This window comes from Marmota marmota, unplaced genomic scaffold (genome assembly GCF_001458135.2).
Source record: "Marmota marmota marmota unplaced genomic scaffold, marMar, whole genome shotgun sequence".
NCBI lineage: Eukaryota > Metazoa > Chordata > Mammalia > Rodentia > Sciuridae > Marmota > Marmota marmota.
In genome coordinates, this window is record NW_026000221.1 from 20,199,979 (window position 1) to 20,215,086 (window position 15,108).

General features: G+C 50.3%; 1 protein-coding gene across 4 annotated transcripts in view; it reads right to left on the minus strand.

Moving 5' to 3' along the window:
- Ndrg4 (NDRG family member 4) overlaps positions 1–15,102 on the minus strand; it is a 42,441-nt gene extending 27,339 nt beyond the window's left edge. The window contains exon 1 of one of the 4 annotated variants that reach the window (XM_048792088.1): positions 14,997–15,102. Coding sequence is in view for 3 of the 4 variants with exons in the window: in XM_048792087.1 (XP_048648044.1) it covers positions 14,336–14,372 (37 nt within the window). In the remaining variant the exon portion in view is untranslated. Of the gene's footprint in view, positions 1–14,335; positions 14,543–14,996 lie in introns of those variants that run through there. The other 3 variants (XM_048792087.1, XM_015488658.2, XM_048792089.1) reach the window with 3 other exon arrangements.
- Between the last annotated feature and the right edge of the window lie 6 nt (positions 15,103–15,108).

Below are 15,108 nucleotides of genomic sequence, written 5' to 3' on the forward strand. Positions count from 1 at the left end.
CACAACCTACACAGCTGGCCTGGGTCCCCCACCATGGCTTGAAAGAGTGCAGGAAACCTGAGACCCCCAAGACCAGGGAAGCGCCTTCTGGTTGCACTACCCTGGGGCTTGGAGCCATCAGGGGGCTGGCCCTGGGCCACTCCCTGGTGCTATCATGACCTCAGGGCTGGGATAGCACTGGGCTGGAGCTGGGATGAGGATGCCCTTTGGCCTCCTTTCTTCACAGACCAGAAAAAGACACAGGGGGTGACAGGTGCCATCCCCCTGCACCAGGAAGACGGAGACAGCTGGACACAAGAACATGGGGTCAAAAAAAATTTTTTTTCTGGCTCAATCTCCATTTCCTCCCTCTAGTCACAGCTCCTTGGTTTAGACCCAACTTGGAAGAGGCCAGTTCTGCTTTCCCCTGGGTCCTCTGAATTCCTATCCCACAACAGCCTTGCCTGCCTGTGCTCTCTCTCTCTCTCTCTCTCTCTCTCTCTCTCTCACACACACACACACACACACACACACACACCCAGTGCTTAAAGCCACCATATTTGTGTTCTAACCCTTACGGTGGAAGCCCCAGCTGACTCCGTAGGACATCCTTCCACAGGAAGCAAAGCCCTTGCCCATCCTGTTACCCTGCCTGGAAAGTCCTTCCTCTCCATAACCCTATGATCATTTTTTTAAAAAATCATTAGGGGCTGGGGATGTGGCTCAAGCGGTAGCGCGCTCGCCTGGCATGCGTGCGGCCCGGGTTCAATCCTCCGCAGCACATACAAACAAAGATGTTGTGTCCGCCGATAATTAAAAAATAAATATTAAAAAAATTCTCTCTCTCTCACTCTCTTTTAAAAAAAAATCATTAATATTTACTGAGCACCTACTATGTTCCCGGCTCTGTTTTAGCACTTTGTATGTGTCGATTCATTGAATCCTCTCAATGCCTCTCTGAGGCAGGGCCTACGATTGTCCTCGATTCGTAGCTGGGGAAGGGAGGTTCAAACAGGTGAAATAACCAGACCAAGGTTTTACTAGGGGTAAGTGACAAAACCCAGACTTGAACCAACCATGTCTGGGTCTACGGCCCGTAGGTCAGTCTGGGCTGCACGACCTCAATAACCTCGGGATGCATGGATGAGTGGCTCCATCTCCTCACTGTGGCCCCCCTGAGGACAGAGGCCTGACCCTGTTCATCTGTCAAACTTCATTAGAGCCCAGAGGCCGAGGCTCAATAATTTTCAAATCGAACAATTCACCAATACGAGGACAAACAGGACAGACTGAGGTTGACCTGCCCACAGAAGGTCAACATTTTTTGTCACTCGTATTCCACTGTTCCAATGTCACTTAGAGGCATAAAGCAGTACTTGCATGCACACCACCAAGGCTTGGAGACCTTTGGAACAGGCTGGTGAGGTTTCCACAGATCTTGGAGGAAGCAGTGAAGCCTCAGCTCGTCCCCAGCTTATGCACCCTCCTCTGCTGCTCTCCTCATTCGCAGTCCCTGCCTGACTCTCTGGTGTCTCCAGGGAGGCTTGTCACAGCCCCCCAATAGAGGAACAGGCTTAGTAGCTCTCGGAGCCAGGCTCAGCCAGCAGAAAGAAAACCAGTGTCAATCCGGCAAGAAGAGAGGACACAAGTCTGGGGGAGGGAGGTCAGAAAGCCACGCTCTGAAAGCCATCGGGGAAGCACAAGGCGTATCCACTAGCCGCCAGGGACATGCAGGGAACTACCAGAGAGTCCTCGAGGACCAGGGCTTCATCTGTTCTGGGCACTGGGCGAGCAGACACTTTGTTCAATCTTTGCTCAGTAAAATGAAATGAATAGATGAAGGGAGGCTCACTGTTCTCTCAAACTGCAAACTACTGATAGCACCCAGAGTTGGCAGGCATCGGGGTACAGGCACAGGCGCTCTGCCACTGTTGGTTGGATTACAGTGGGTTCAGCTTTATTTGGGGGGACAACTTGGTATAATCTGTCAAATACAAGTATTTGTCAACTGTGCAATTCATCTCCAGGTATTTATCCTAAAGAAAAACACAGGTGGGTACAGCAGGAAATGGTGCACAAGGAGGCTCAGTGCAGGGGAGTCGTTCAAAAGGGGAAGCAACCTAAATGAACATCAGGAGAATAGTTAAACAAATTATGGAGCATCTGTGCCCCCACCGGGTACCAAGCAGCTTCAAGATAAAAGACAACACCAGCCAAGCATGGTGGTGCACGTCTGTTATGCCTGCCACTCGGAGGCTGAGGCAGGAGGATTGCAAGTTTGAAGGCAGCCTGGGCAATTTAGCAAGATCCTGTCTCAAAAATAAAAAAGGGTTGGGGATGTAGCTCTGTAGTACAGCGCTTGCCTGCCTAACGTGTGAGCCCTGGATTCAGTCCCCAGTAAAAAGGAAAAAGGGACATTCCACTCACACACATAGGGAAAACTTTCTAAAATATACAGGTAAAAGAAAAAGGAACATTGTACAATAAAAAGTCTAAATAATCTCACTTATGTAAAACATACACATACTGGACAGGTACATCTAACACATACTGGAAAATTCAAGAAGAAAATCCTCAAATGATTCAAGGTAAGCTTGAAAGTTCCCCTCTGGGGTAGGATAGGGGTTTGGAAGGTTATGAAAGGGAATTTTTATTCTATACACCAGATTTTATCAAATCTTAAGATACCATGGAGTATAAGTAGCATATTTTATATATCGAAAAGAAAATGTTTCTAAGTTAAGATAGAATATTTCCTCCCTTGTATTTTTTTTTTTTTTTGGAAAAAATTCTGCTTACGGAGAAATTGCAAAACAAACAAACAAACAAACAACAAGAACAAAACACAGAAGTTTTTCAGATACCTTAACCTAGTTTCCCTCAAAGTTACACAACTGTGCTTTTTTGGGGGGGTGGGGGCAGTGTCAGGACCTGATCCAAGATCGTCACACTGGACTTAGTTGTCAAGCCTCTTCCACCAGGGACAATCCCTCTGTTCTTGTCTTTTATGACTTTGACACTTTTTTCTTTTGGGATTGAACCTTGGGGCTCTTTACCACTGAGTCACATCCCCAACCACTCTTTTTTTTTTGGTACTGGGGATTGAACTTATGGGTGCTTAACCACCAGCACACATCCCCAGCTCTTATTCATATTTTTTAAATTTAGAGACAGGGTCTCACTGAGTTGCTTAGGGTCTTGCTAAATTGCTGAGGCTGGCCTTGAACTTGCGACACTCCTGCCTCGGCCTCCCAAGTGGCTGGGGTTACAGGCGTGCGCCACTGCGCCTGGTGACTTTGACATGTTTGAGGAACGCTGGTTGCTTCATCTGGAGTGTCTTCGGTTCAGGTTTGTCCATTGTGTTTTTTTTTCCACCATTCGACTGAAGCCAGACCTTGTGGGCACGAATACAAAGAAACCACGTGCCCTGAGCACCAGACCCAGGCACCGACTGCCAATCTGTCTTATTACTGGGGCTGTTAACCTTGATCACATGACGAAGGGGCTGTCTCCCTGCAAGGTGACCAGTCTCCCCTTTGCAATTAATAAGTGTCTGTGGGAAGCTGCTCGGAGACTGCAAAGACATCCTGTCTCTCCTCGTACTTCTACCTGCTAATTTTAACAACCATTGATGATCGCTGCCCACAATCACTGTGGGCTTTGTCTAATAATAATTTTCTATTTCCATTATCAGTCTACGTTTGTTCATTGGAACTCTCCTGTAAGAAAGAGCTCTCCCTTCTCTTCCACCTCCTCATCTATTCCATTGTTTATTTATACCACTGTGGGCTCATGGATATTGATCCGATGGGTTCAAAAATCCATTGCTAATTGTTTTTAATTTCCTGGTTCAAACTGGGTCATATTTGGCCTTTGGAGTCCCCTAGGGTTGGCTCTTGTGTCCTTTCAACATGTACCCATCATTCTTTGAGTAGTTTCTGATTTTACAGAGTTAATAGATGTTCCAAACTCATTCCCTTCTGCCTCAACCCTGGAATCAACCACTTCTTCGAGTTCCCTGATTCCTCTTTTGGGAGACTTAGAAACCAACATCTGGATAGTGAGGGTGCTCACTGATACGAGGTGTCCTTCACCTAGGTCCCTCCACAGGTAGGGCAGGAAAACATAAGATACCAAAGCACCCAGTTACTTCTGAATCTATCCATCTGTATAGATGTTGAAAATCTGGAATTTTTATTTCTATTTCCTCTGATTCTAATTCAACACCAGGGTCTGTTCTAACTTTCCTCCTTATCCTGATTTACATGTTTTTCTCCAATGGTGAGAAACATGGTTCTCATTACCCATAATATTTTTGCTTATTTGTCCATTCCTAGGGTACACACAAAGAAGTTCTGGACTTGCCACCTCATGACAAGTTCTTATTTTTCATTCTTTCTTTTTTTTTTTATGTGTGTGTGTGTGCGCTTATTGAAAGTGTTCTTTTAGACTTACATTCAGATTTTTAAAATCATCTCACTCATGTGAATTCTAAAAAAAAAAAAAGGAAAATGTCATTGAAATCAATTGGGGAGGTCTATCCTAAAATGTCTTGGCACTCTGGAGTCCTGTCGATCAGTCCTGGAGTCTTGACACCTGCGGTTTCTATGCAGTTCGGGCTTCTCAGCAGCAAGGACGCTGGTGACGTGCTCTGTGTGGTCTCCAGGATTCCCTTCCAGGATGCTGACGTGCACCCTGCACATTCTGATGCTTGTGGGACAGCAGTGACAGCAAAGTCACGCTGCCCACTTTGTCAGCAGAGACTAGAGAATGCAGCCCAATTTTAGAAATGTTCAAGTGTGAAAAAAAAAAAAGTGCATGTTAGAATAGATGTAATGGAGCTCTCTCATCAAGTTAGATGCTGAGGCCCAGCGCCCATGTGTGAGCTCAGTTTTTCAACACACTTGGCTCTAGGTGTTAAACAGACATAATAATAGATTCCCGAATTTTAGATACGTGGGAAGATGATGGGAAAAATCTTGGGACTATGTGCTGTTCTGCCATTGAAATGTAAATGAAAATATATGACTCTGGGGCATTGTTCTTCAAAGAAGAGACATGCCAGTCTTTGACTCTTTCTCCTGCCAGCTGGCTAGAATATAGATGTAATGACAGGTGCTAGAGCAGCCATTTTGGACCTTGAAGCAGGACATTAAAAGTGGCAGAGAGGCAACACAGGAGTCTAGATAACTGAGGATAATGAAGCCATGATTTGTGATGGTCCGTTGCCAGACCCTGTTTGTGAGAGAGGTCAATACACGTTTATCTTAATCTATTATTATCATGAGTGTTCTGTCATACAATTGAAGCTTATCTAAATTTGGGACCTTTTTGTGTGTGTGTGTGTGTGTGGAGGGGAAGATTCAGCCTCATACGCTAAAGGAATTCAAGGCAAAGAACTTTCTGAAAGAAAATAGGGACACACTAGAGCTAATCCAGAACCTGCAACTTCCTCCTTGCAGCGAGCACAATAATCCATGAGACCTGGGATGTGATTTTCTCCAAGGGTTGTTTTTTTGGTTGTTGTTTTTACTGGGGATTGAACTCAGGGGTGCTTTACCACTTGGCTATACCCAATCCTTTATGTTTCTTATTTTGAGACAGGGTCTTCCTAAATTGCCCAGGCTAGCCTCCAACTTGTGATCCTCCTGCTTCAGCCTCCTGTGAGACAGGAATTACAGGCGTGCACCATTGCTCCTGACTCTCCATGAGATTTAAACAAGTACACCTGCCCCTTCTAACCCACCACTGAAAAGCTCACAATCATCACATGCACATGGGTGTCCATGACCTACATTAAAAAGTTAAAAAGCTTAGCCTGTGCTTTTCTCACAAATTCTCAAGTCTCTTTAACACAGGTGTCTCATCAACTGTGTATCTTTGCCCAATTTGGCAAATTTCCCAGAAACAAAGCAACACTTGCCCTGGATCTTGCTGCAAGATTCAAAGAGGTGCCGGGCCCGGTGGTGCACGCCTGTAATCTCAGCTGCTCGGGAGGCCGAGGCAGGAGGACAGCAAGTTCAAGGCCAACCTAGCAATTTAGCAAGACACTGTCTCAAAATAAGAAAGGCTGCGGATGTGGCTCAGTGGTCAAGTGCCCCTGGGTTCAATCCCCGGTACCAAAAAAAAAAAAAAAAAAGATTCAAAGAGGGAGGCCAAGGCAACCTAACGGGCATCTGCAACAGAGAGCGAGCCCAAGGGGGCATCGCTTACTCGGTCCCTGCTCACCAAAAGGCCTCTGCTCCTCTGAACTTCCCAATACAGTGACACTTTGAAAACCAATGTTTGATGGGTGAGGAGGACTCCAGGCAGCTCTCAGAGTTTTCCTGCCTCACATGCTTGCCAGAGGGGGCTGCCTGATCAGCGCCCACCCAACTCCTAGGTCATGTCTTCTTGTGACGACACGATGCTGAAAAAACGTTTGGCTTTTGGAGCATGTTGGACTTCAGATGTTTGAATGAGGCATGTGGATCTAGTAAAGTCTATGCAGTTATCCACAGAAACTCTGAAATCAGAAACTCTTATGGCCCCAAGCATTTCAGGCCCAGGGATACTCTGGCTATATGTTTCTGGAGCTATTCAAGGCACTGGAGATGACATGCTGACCGTCACACGGAAAGAGTCCCATTATTGCTGCAGCGGTATTTCTTTGTGGGGGGAGGGGCAATCAATCAACAAATGCAAGTAAACATATGGTGTTCAGATGTTCTAGGTGCAATGGAGGAAGCAAGTCACAGAAGGGGGCAGAAGCAGGTTGGGGTGCTGTGATCTAGACAGGATGGTCAGAGATGTCCCCAGGCTGACAAAGGCCACATGAGCACAGATTTGAAGGGAGATGGGCGGTGATTCCTGGGGATGCTGAGGAGGATGCTGAGCACAGAGGAACAGCACATGCAAAGGCCCTGGGCTGGTGCTTGCTGCATGGTGTGTTCAGGACAGAGGAAGCCCAGGAGATAGAGCAGGGTGGTGAGGGGGAGAGGCAGGAGGTGAGGCACTGAGCTAAGGAGCAGAGTCCAGCTCACAGCCCTGAAGATCCATAGAAAATCTGGGGTTTTTACTCTGAATGTGCAGATGCATTGGACAGTCTGAAGCAGAGGAGTGACAGGAGGGGCTTCTCATCAGAGGGTCCCTCTTCCTGCTGGGTGATGCCTAGACCTGGGGCTGAGGCTATAAACAGGGGGACCTGTTGCCTGCCACCCAGCACATGGGGGCAGGCGAGGTGGTGAGAGGCTTTGAGCTGCTTCCACAGACATTTGTTCTGGGGCTCTGGCCACTCGGGCGGGAGCAAAATGTCATTGGTGAATTAGAATCTGAGGCCTCATTGAGGAGCAAGAGGCTGGGGAGGCCCTGGATGTGAGCTGGGCCATCCTGCTGAGATGACTGGGTCTGTCCCATACTGAGTGGAGGGTCACATCCATGCCTCACCCACCCTCTGGGCAGAGGCTAAAGTAGGAGTCACATCTGTAGCTGCTCAGACAAAGCTCCATAAACCTGGTGGTTTCTTTTTTGCAATACTGGGAATGGACCCCAGGGTGCTCTACCGCTGAGCTGTATTCCTGGCCCTGTGGGTTGTGTTTTTTTTTGTTTGTTTGTTTTTGTTTTGTACCAGGCTTTGGACCCAGGGGTGCTTTCCCACTGAAGTATATCCCCAGCCTTTTTTAGGGTCTTGTTGCCGAGGCTGACTTTCAGGAGCCGCTGGGATTACAATCGTGTGTCACCATGCCTGGCTCCCAGCCCTTTTTGAGACAGGGTCTCAAGGTCTCGCCAAATGCCCAGGCTGGCCTTGAACCTGTGATCCTCCCATCTCAGCCTCCAAAGTTGCTGGATTACAGGCGTGTGCTATGGCACCCTGCAAACCTGGTGGTTTGTAGCAGCATACAGCTTCTCTCTCTCTCTCTCTCTCTCTCTCTCTCTCTCTCTCTCTCTCTCTCTCTCTTTTACATCCAACTATTTTTATTGCATTTTTTTATTTGTTCTAATTAGTTATACGTGACAGTAGGGTGCATTTGACACACTACACCAATGGAGCATCCCTTCTCATTCCTCTGGCCGTCCATGGTGAGAGTCACATACACAGTGTAAGTACCCATGTACACAGGGTCCAGCTCTTAAGTTCTGAAGGTTAGAAGCTGGTGACCCGAGTCCAGGGCCACTCCACTCAGCTGGGGAGCTGCTCTCCTGCCCTTGTTCCTTACATTCCTTGGCCAGTGGCCCTTCCCCCTCTTCTAGGCCACCAAGCTGCTCCTGTCACCACATCCCTCTCCTGCTGTGGAACATCCTCTCCTCCTCTTACAAAGATACAGATGCATTCAGGCCCCATGGATAATCCTGGAATCTCTCTCCCTCTAAGACCCTAAACTCAACGGCATCTGCAAAGTCCCTTTTACCACATAAGGCAAGTTCTAGGGATTGGATCAGAAAATCTTTGGGGGCCATTATCAGCCCAGCACAACCTTCGTACAAGAGGGAGACACGAAGATATGGCCTGCGCCTGTGGTTCACCGTGGGAAGCGAATTCCTGCTCCCTGGACTTGGGAGACTCCGGGCAGCATCCAGGGACCACTCCTCTCCCCTCTTCCTCTGCACTGGATCCGAGCGCTCCTCCCAGGTTCCCAGGGACCTGGTTTCACCAGAGCCTTTGCCTAACACTCTAACACTTTCCCCTGTGCGTTTTCTGACTCTTAGGTTTTAAAAACCAGAAATTGAGCCAGGCACAGTGGCACACGCCTGTAATCTCAGCTACTAGGAAGGCTGGGGAAGGAGGATCCAGAGTTTGAGGCTGGCCTGGGCAACTTAGCAAGACCTTGTCTCAAAGTACCAAGTAAAAAGGGTTGGGGACGTAGCTCGGGAGGCAAGGCCTCTGGGTTCAATGACCGGTACCACCATCACCACCACCAAAACCCAGAACTTGAACTTCATGTAGTACAAACTCACTGAGAAAAACAGAGGAACAAAAAGAAGAGAAAATTACAGAAAATCCTGTGTACTAGAGATACCCACTGCCAAGGTCCCAGTACCTACCCTTTTATTCACTTCCATTGGTCATCTAAACCTTGGAAAATATATATATTTTTTAAAGCAAGAAACATTGTTTTGAAATATCTTTTGGACTCCAGATCTAGAGACATGTTGTTTCAAATCCTGGCCAGCCACTGACCATCTGTGTGGCCTCTGGCAAATTACTTGAGTGGTCTGTGCCTCTGTTTCCTTATCTATAAAAAAGGAGGAAACAGCAGCATGTATCTCACTGTTACAACAACGTAGCATGTAGAGCTGTGCCTGGCCTGTGGTTTGTGCCATAGAACTGTGAGGTGTCTTGTATAAGCAAAAAACCAAAAAAAACCAAAATTCCTGGTTCATCATTATGTATTCTTTTTTCGGGGGGGAGGGGTACTAGGGATTGAACTCAGGGGCACTCAACCACTGAGTGACATCCCCAGCCCTATTTTGTATTGTATTTAGAGACAGGGTCTCACTGAGTTTGCTCAGCATCTCACTTTTGCTGAGGCTGGCTTTGAACTCGAGATCCTCCTGCCTCAGCCTCCAGAGCCACTGGGATTATAGGTGTGTACCATCATGCCTGGCTGATCACTATTCTTTATTCACTTTTTCCATTTATTTCTTGTGTGTATGTGTGTGTGTGTGCGTGTGTGTGTGTGTGTGTGTGTGTGTTAGTTGTCAATGGACTTTTATTTTATTTATTTTTATGTGGTATTGAGAATCGAACCCAGTGCCTCACACATGCTAAGCAAGTGCTCTACCACTGAGCCACAACCCCAGACCCTCCATTTATCTGTTTTGTTGCATAAGCTGATCAATAACTATTCATGGAACATTTATTAGTCTGTTTAATAAAGAACTTGGACCAAGGCTATAAATGCCAGTTATGTTATTTTCAGTATTATTGGTTATATTTTAAAATTTTCTTGTAATAAAGCACACTTTTATAATTTAAAAAACCCGTGAGTCATCATCACCATTATTATTACACATATTGGGGTGGATACCATTTGGGTGGATAGATGACCCTCGGGAGCACAATTTGCAGCTACCTGTGAATTATGGTCCCTGGGGACGGCTGTGCTCTTCCACTGGTAGGCAGTTAGGTTGTTTCCACTTTTTTTTTTCTTCTATAAACAATGATAGAATAAATATCCTTGAACGAACACCTCTTTATTTGTTCCTAAAAATTCAACTGCTGAGTCACAGATCACACTTATTTTTGAGCTTTGGATACATCATGGCCTTGCCCTTCGTAAGAGCGGTACCTGTTTCTCCCCTGTGCAGTGGAACGGCATGCCCCCTCTCCCCACGCCACCCTAGCACATCCAACAATCTGCACATCTGTCCCCTGTCCCCAGCAGACATTCTCCCAGTGCTTATCTGTGCAGCCTCCACAGATACAGCAGTGGAGTGTGCTGAAGGGAGAAACTGGCAGTGAGGATTCCAGGTCCTGTTTTCAGCCTCCTGGGGGGGGGGGCAAATCCATGCCTTAGTTTACCCCTCAGGTGAACTGTGGGCCAACAAACTTGCCGACCAGTAAACACGACTGCAGCGTAGCCAGTAAAATGGTGTGGGCTACGAATTCCACGCATGAAAAGAGAACCCCAATTCTACACAGAACTGGTCAAACTTTTGCTTTTTAATCCCACAGCAAGCATGATATTTTAAATTGCCAACATCCAATACCAAGGCTCCCAAGGGACCACTTCAGAGCCCCAAATCTGCCATTTTTAGAGCTGCCTGTGACGCCGAACCATCTTGAAAACATATTGTTTGAGTACAAATCCACCAAAAGCAATTGCTTTCCTATTTGCAAACAGACAAGCTACCAAGGCACCAACAATCTGCCCTCTGGGAACTGTAAGGAGCTTTTGAGCAGGTGACAGTGTCCTGGGCTCCTTCACCAGGGTGGTCTTGGAGCCTTGTCACAATGCTCCCATTTAACAACAAGGAGACTGAGGCTCAGAGATGTTAAGAATTCTCCCAGGAGCTCAGAAGCAGAGAGGAGACCCTGAGAGTCACATCCTCTGATGGCAAGATCACCACCTTCCTTGTTCCTGTTGCAGCACGATCCTGCCAGAGTCTGGCAACTGCAGGCCTCAGAAGCATTCGTTATCAGGGGAGCCTCAGAATGGCCCCATCGCCGCCTCTTCTCTCCAGAACAAAAAGATATGCTGGGCTTGAGCAGGACAGCATGTGGGCATACCTCCAGGTCCCACATGAGGGGACACCTAGCTTCTCACACCTGCTCTCAGAGCTGTGGATGTCGGGCCACAAGGGCCCAGATGCCGTGGCCCACTCCAGCCCACGATGCCAACCTGAGACACGTCCAGAGAGGCCTGGGTTGTGCACAGAACCCAGCAGAGGAACTGGGACACCCTGAAGGAGGAGACTCTGGATCCTGAAGCAAAGCAGAGGAGGAAATCCTGGAATAATCTGATGGCAGCTCAAGGATCATGGCCCTGCAAATGCCATTTACCGCCTGCCTGCCAGATGCCACGCTCAACATCTGACACACACTCTCCCACCCAAGTACTAACCAGGCCGACCCTGCCTAGCTTCTGAGATGGAATGCATTCAGGGTGGTATGGCTCTAGACCTGACACACATATCCCATTCTACAGGTGAGGAAAATGACATGTGGAGAAGCTTCAAAACCAGACATGGTGGCACACACCTGTAATCCCAGTGGCTCAGGAGGCTGGGGCAGGAGGATTGCAAGTTTGAGACCAGCTTCAGTAATTTAGGGAGGCCCTAAGCAACATAGTAAGACCCTGTTTCATACACACACACACACACACACGAGCTGGGATGTGGCTCAGTGACTGAGCACCCCTGGGCTCAATCCCCAGTACCAAAACTAAAACAAAACAACAACAACAACAACAAAAACGGGCCCAACGCCAGGCAACACAGTTAGGAAGCCTGGGGCCACTCCAGATTGGCACTGGGGTTTGACTTCAGAGCCAACTTCTCTCCAGCTGTATGAACATGACAGAGTGACTGACCTCATTGGTGAAGTGGGCCCCATAATAAAATAGAATGGGAAAACTCTGAAGAGCTAAATCCATATGAGTTTTTTTTTTTTTAAGGGGCGGGGGCGGGGCAGGGGGCCGAGAGTTAGAGGTCCTGCACAGCCTCCCTCAGGTGCAGCTGACGAGTGGGGCTATGTGAGCTCAGACTCGGTCAACAGCTATTGAGCACTTACTGTATGCTGCCACAATAAATGGACCCCATCCTGACTGTGACCTGCTTATCATCCAAAGGGATGAATCAAATTCTCCCAGCTGCCTGCGACAGGAATAAAGTAGGGTGGGGGCATATCTAGAGCTGCTGGCAGCCTATCAGCCAAAGATCCCCATTAGTGGGAAAGCCAGGATGAAGGAACCAGAGAGGACACAAAGCCTGAGAGGTGCCCACAGGACATAGGTCCCAATCATGTGTGCCACCTGGACTGTCTCAGCAGGCTTCACACCAGTTCTTAGATGGAGGGGTCAACAGTTCCATCTTGAAGCTGAGAAAACTGAAGTCAGAGAGGTTAAGCAACCTGTCCGAAATCACCCAGCTGACTGGCAGGGGGCTGGAGTGTGAATCCAGATCTGTAAGGCAAGGAAGAGGCCAGGAGGGGGCCAGAGAGAGGGAAGTCTGGACAAAACAGCATCGGAGGGGATGTGCTGATGCCAGTCCTGGTTTAGATGTGCACTGGGAGCCTGTGACAGATGATAGAGACTAAGAGGGTCCTGCCCCAGCCTGGCCAGGGTCTTAGAAAGTGCCAGAACCTGATGAGCCCACCTGATAATGGAGGAGGGGTCCTGATCCCTGCACCCAGTTGAGATGAGGGCACACTATATGGGGACCCCAAAACATGGACACCCCTAAAACCCCCACTCCCCTATCATTTCTTCTCCAGGATGAAGAGGAGGAGGAGGAAGGGCATCCAGGTCTGTTCTCCATGCAGGGCACTATGAAAACTCTCCCTCTAGGGACTTAACATCCAAGTTGCTGGGCTAGGCCTATCAACAAAAAACAGCTGTCAAGGTGGGGGGTGGGTGCTCCCGGAGGTTCCAGGGCCCAAGGGCCAGTCCCTTCTCTATGAGCTGTCAGGGGCTGCTGTCGGTTTAAGAGCCCCAAACCTCCCCCATCCTACTCCCTCCACCCTATCCCCCGCCCCCCACTCAGGCCCTGCAGACACCATTCCCCACCCAAAGCAAGACTCTCTCACACTCCAGGCAGGGACCAGTTCCTTCAGTCGTTTGGTCTGTAAGGCCAACTCCCTCCCCAAGAGCAGAAATTCAGTGTTTTCAAAGGCTGCCACATTTAACCTCTGCCCTCTAGCCCCAGGCCTCATCCTGTTTCCTAAGTGCAACCACAGATTTTTGACCCTTCCCCACCTTATAATAGGGCTTCTGTCCTCATTCTCTTGTCCCAGACAGTAAGGGTCTCCAGGGTGGGACCAAACCCCTGGAGCGCCAGAAGATATCGACTGGAACGTGTCCCTTCCATGTGTTCATCTAACAGGCATGGGCTCAGCACCTGAAGTCCCAGCCTGGTGGGGTCTGGACTGGACCTCGCCTGCTGTGGGTCTATCTCCGTCCTGGAGAGAACAGAGAAGCCCAGGTGCTACCGCATTTCACCCCTAGGACTGTCTCACACGCTTCAGACGCTGGCCCCTGTCCTGACTCTCTTCCCCACCTCTTGCTCTGGGCAGTGAAACTCCAACCATTGCCCCCAGATGCGGGTTTCCAGCAGGGCATCTGGTCACTTCTCCACAGAGGCCCCAAATCCAGAGGTCCCAGTCATCAGGGTCCAATCTGGCTTCCTACTTTTCAAGTCACTTGTCCTCTACTCCCAACAAGAAACTTCTCACCCCAGAGAAGAGCGAAGAGCGGCTCAGATTGTCACAGGGTGCAGGAAATAAGAGGCCCTGACCATGGTTCCTGCTAGGAGCCCAGAGAGCTCCTTTCTTTGGGGATAAGCGACATTAATTGGCGGCCTGGGGCTTCAGGCTCTCTTTCGGGGTTCTGACCCTAGCTCGACCAGTCCGAGACCCCAAGGATCCGCTCCTATAAGACTAGAGATCACGCCGCGCGCCGGGCGCTCCACCCGCAGCAGGGCTCAGAAGAGAACCGAGCCGGGTAAGGCTCAGCCTCAGGTGCTCTCCCGGGGCCGGGCTCCGCCTAGGAACAGGTAGCACCCGAGCTAGCTATTAATTGAATTAAGTGGTGCCCCGTCCCGCTCGGATCCGAGCCTCCCCAAACCCTGCCACCGCTCCCGGAGCCCTCTCCAAGTAGAAAAGTAGCGGGCAGCGAGGGCCGGCCGCGCCGAGGGCGGCCGCGGGGAAGGATCGCGGTACCTGCCAGCAATTCGATCTTGTGTCCCAGCACCTTCATCTCGGCGCCCGGCACTGCCCGGCTCGGGCTGCGGCGTCGGGGAAGTGCGCTGGGCCAAGCCGGGGCGCGACGAGGCGCGGGAGAGGCGCGGAGAGGAGCAGCGGGAGAGCCGGAGCCGAGCCGGAGCCAGGCAGGAGCAGCAGCCCGCAGCCAGGAGCGCTCTCGCCGCCCCCTACGCCGTGCGGCCCCCTCCACAAAGGTTTAAAAAAATCCACCAATTGCACGGCCGCGCACCCCCAAAAGGCGCCCGCCGCCACCTGGTCGGGGTGAACTCCAGGAGGCGGACGGAGTGCACCGGGTGGGTGCGGGTGACAATACGGGTGACAACACGGGAGGGGGCCCTTGCGCCTGCTGCCCTAACAAAGAAACCGTGCCGCCCCCGGGCGTCGCTGTAGGGGAGGTGCGGGAGGCTGCTGGGCGGTGGCCCCCTGGGGTCCGGTGCCGGGCCGGGAACGCGAGCCCGGGTGGGGTGGGGAGGACGGACACCGCCCTCGCGTAGGCGAAATGGGGTCCCCGGGAGGCTATGAGGGGCTCGTAAGCCGGGGGCTGGGGGCGCGCGCAGCAGCCGCAATAGCAAAGGGAGCGGGGGCCGGGGCTGCAGGGGCGAGGGCGCGGCGACTGCACCGAGGGTGCTGCCAGCGAGACAGACGCGCAGGCGGGAGCCGGGCCTCCGCGCGCCGCCGCCAACGCGCTGTGCAGGTGCCAGCAGCCCGCAAGCCCCTCCGCGGGTGCCTGG